Raw genomic sequence first — 3,999 nt, 5'->3', positions numbered from 1 at the left:
CAACACTAACAACTGAAATAAAAACAACAAAACAAATGAGTGAAGAAAAACAATAGCTGCATATAATTGGAACGTGCGTTGAATACAGTAGTCAAAATGTTGTTGATGTAGTTGTCTTTGTCGTTGTTGATTAACTACAGGAAGACAATCTCGACAAGATGTATTCAATGTTAGTTTTGTTGCTGTTGTCGTTGTTGGTGGTGTTGTTGTTGTTGCTGCTGCTGTTGTTGTGGTTGCTGTTGTTGATGATGTTTATGTTAATGATTGCAGTTTTAGTAGTTGTTGTTGTTGTTCATGAATTCATCATAATCGTCGTTGTTGTTGCTGCTGTTGATAATTTTGATGTATTGCAATCATCATCGTCATCTTCATTATTGTTATTGTTGTTTTTGTTGTTGATGATGTAATCTTCGAAAATTGAGATTGTATGACGGCAATGTTGAAGATGATGACTCCGATAATTTCAACGATCATGAACATGATAAGGATAAAAAGTACTACTACTGCTACTACTACCACTACCACTACTACTACCACTACACTACTATTACTACTACTACCTACTACTAACACTACCACTACTACTACTACTACACTACTATTACTACTACTACCTACTACTAACACTACCACTACTACTACTACTACAACAACTACTACTACTACTACTACTACTACCACTACAACTACTAATAATAATAATAATGAAAATAATAATAATAATAAAATGTCAACAAAAAAATAATAAATAATTAATAACAAGGATGGCGATAGAGATGATGATGATGATTGAAAAATGATGAAGAAAATGATATTGAAATTGGCGAAGCATCATCATAATTGAAACATTTGTTTGTTTCATTGTGGGAAATCTTCGAGAGAGAGAGAGAGAGATAGCTTGGCTTTGACATTTAATTTTGCAGTCATCAATTTACTCTTCCAAGAATTTTAACTCTCTTGAAGTTTACTTTGCGTGTGTGTGTGTGTGTGTGTATGTGTGTCAGTGCGTGTGTTGTATGTGTACTATTACTACTACTACTACGACGACGATGACTACTACTACTACTACTACAACTACTACTACTGCTACTACTACTACTGCTACTACTACTACTAATATTGCTGCTGATGTTACTGCTACTAATACTACTGCTTCTACTACTTTTATTATTAGAGTTGTTTTTGTTATTTGTTCTCGTTGTTAATATTATTAATATATTTTTTTTATTAATTACGATCTTGAGTGGCTTACAATGTCAAAGTTTTGCGCGTTCAATTCATCCATGCCCTTTTTTCTACATATTTTTTGCAAAGTATTTGTTAAAAAATAGTTTTTCTGGCCTGCTTTCTTGTTTTTTTTGGAATTTAATCATATTTTTGTTTGTTTATACTCAACTGTATATTTATATTTATTTTATTTTGAACTCATTTTTATTTCTAAATTCTATTACACTGATGAGGTTAATTTTTGTTTTTCACGGTGGCATCCGTCGCCCCATCTGTCGTAAAAATTATATTGTCAACCTTGATTGGAGTTCTTTGTTTTGAGTGAATGTTCTTTGCATAATTGCGGTTCGTTCTTTGCTGACGTTTTTGTTGGTTTGCTGATGTTTGTTTGTTTGTTTGATTGTTTGTTTAATTATCTGCTTGTTTGTTTGGTTGTTTATTTGTTAGTTTGTTTTTTTCTGATGTTGTCGTTCATGCTTTGTTTTTTGTTATATGATGAATGTAATGCAAAGAAATTACAATATTGTAGCAAGAATGGTATCAATAATTAATATGACAAATAATAAAATTAAAATAAAAAATAATATTAAAAATAAATATTTTAAATAACAAAAATAACATAAATTATGGTGCAATCGGAACAGAAAAATTGTTTGAAATTTAATTAGACGCGTATGAAGGGATGTAAACGTTAGTGTGCTAATGAATCAATTGCATGCAAAAAATTTCTGTCTCTCTCTCTCTCTTTCTTTCTCTTTCTCTTTTTCTCTCTCTGTTATTTATTCAATCGTCTGACTTTCTGTCTGTATGTCGGTTTGTCTGTATTCCTGTTTGTCTGTCTGGGTGATAATAAAATTAACGCAATGGTGTATATGAGCACTGATTATTCAATTCTCTCTTTATTATTTTCCAGGGGCCTCACCAAAAAAAACACAACTGCGTGTAAATACACGTGAGACAACGCTTCACACACATTTTTTTTTATTTTTTATAATGCAACTCTTTGAAAAGTAGAACTGCTTACGTGTTATTCTATACTTATAATTAAACTATCCAGACAACACGACGCACATATACATTACACATGCACGCGCAATCATACGGATAGCATGGTCTTTGAGTTTTGTCAGAGAGTATTCGAACCATGCCAGCGCGTAATAGCAGTGCGAGACATGGCACTCCTAGATTGCATGTGATAGACGGAGATCCTTTTGCAATCGAATCTGGTCACTGCTCTAGATGTGCCAGGCACTTTACCGTTATACCCCGGCGCCAGCTTATATTGTAATAAGTAAATAAATATGGCACGGAACATAAAGACATACATCTTGAATAGTTTTTCAACAATTTGTGTTAATGATTAAAATTAACCATAATTATAAATATATATGAATAAAGCCTAGGTGATATTGCTGACCAATTGTACATCATGTTATTTATTTAATTCAGATGAATTGAACTGATCAACCTTTGCACGGACCAATCAACAAACAACAAAAGAGAACTAAGGCTGGTGACTGCTCATTCTCTGAATGACCTGTGTTTGACCACAATATCACATTATAACATCAGATCACGTCAAGCTTCATAACAACGACCACAACAACCACAACGACAGCAACAACAACCACAACAACAACAAATTAAAATCAACTATGAAATCCAAATCGAAGTCCTCCGTCGTCAGTGACGTCATCAGCTTGCCCGATCTCGACCTTGAAGATGACCTTCAGGACATTGACCTCTCCGATATCACGTGGACCTTAGACGGGGCGGGAAGCAACTTTGCTTTGGAAACTCTCAACAACCAGACGCGATGTTGCTACCAAGATAAACAACAACAACTGCAACAACAACAACAACTGCAACAACAACAACTGCAATTGCAACACGAACAACAACAACACCAACAGTTACTTCAACATTGGTTAATGGACACTGGGGTTAACTCATTCCCGAAACAAATTCTGACCTTCAAATCCGACAGTTACATTAGCGATTGTTTTGTTAATGTTATCAACGAAAGTTTTAAAGTTGTTTCAACAAATCGTGACATCAACATTGAAAATGATGATCATGGGACTAACAAAACAACTAAAAATGAAATTAACACTTTCAGTGATGTGAACAACAACTTGACCGATACAAAATATTCCGCCGATGTAATGAAAAACACTTACAAACAATCAGAAAGTCAACAAAATTTAACGACAACGGCCACGCCAGCAATATTAGTGTCGATAGCTGCAACAGCAGCAGCAGCAACGACAAGCACTTCAACAGCACTTTTGAGTTGTTCAACATCATCTCAGCTACTAATCGAAGCAACGCCACCCTCACCTCTCAACACTAAGGAAACAAAAAAGCATTCGAAACGTAAGAGAAGCTATCCACATTCCACGTCCCCATCCTCAATATCATCTTCATCTTCTTCGTCATCATCTTTTTCATCATCCTATCATCTGGTACCTATTAGTTCCACAAACAACAACAACAACAACAACGCTAACATCAGCAGCGGCAACAAACAAACAAAACAATCAACAAAATCTAGATCTTCTCGAAACAACAGCAACAACAGCCAACGTACTGCAATAAACTCATCATCATCTTCGTCTTCATCATCGTCATCGTCGTCGTCGTTATCATCTCGAGACAAAACTTGGCGTCGTATTGAGAGCAATGAACGCGAGCGACAACGAATGCATCTACTGAATGATGCTTTCCAGAGCCTCAGGGAAGTCATTCCACATGTCAGGAAAGGTGGGTTCT

General features: G+C 35.0%; 1 protein-coding gene across 1 annotated transcript in view; it reads left to right on the top strand.

The window, feature by feature from the left end:
• Window positions 1-2,371: 2,371 nt before the first annotated feature.
• The window catches only part of HELRODRAFT_170469 (hypothetical protein), a gene marked incomplete at both ends in the record, with an annotated part of 3,210 nt that continues 1,582 nt past the window's right edge, over window positions 2,372-3,999 (top strand). Inside the window, 2 exons of the mRNA XM_009016290.1 lie at window positions 2,372-2,453; window positions 2,800-3,990. Of these exons, the coding sequence (XP_009014538.1) occupies window positions 2,372-2,453; window positions 2,800-3,990 (1,273 nt within the window). The remainder of the gene's footprint in view (window positions 2,454-2,799; window positions 3,991-3,999) is intronic.

The sequence above is a fragment of the Helobdella robusta genome (genome assembly GCF_000326865.2).
Source record: "Helobdella robusta unplaced genomic scaffold HELROscaffold_18, whole genome shotgun sequence".
Taxonomy (NCBI): domain Eukaryota; kingdom Metazoa; phylum Annelida; class Clitellata; order Rhynchobdellida; family Glossiphoniidae; genus Helobdella; species Helobdella robusta.
The sequence above is the reverse complement of the archived record's forward strand: the minus strand, read 5'-3'. Positions and strand labels throughout refer to the sequence as shown.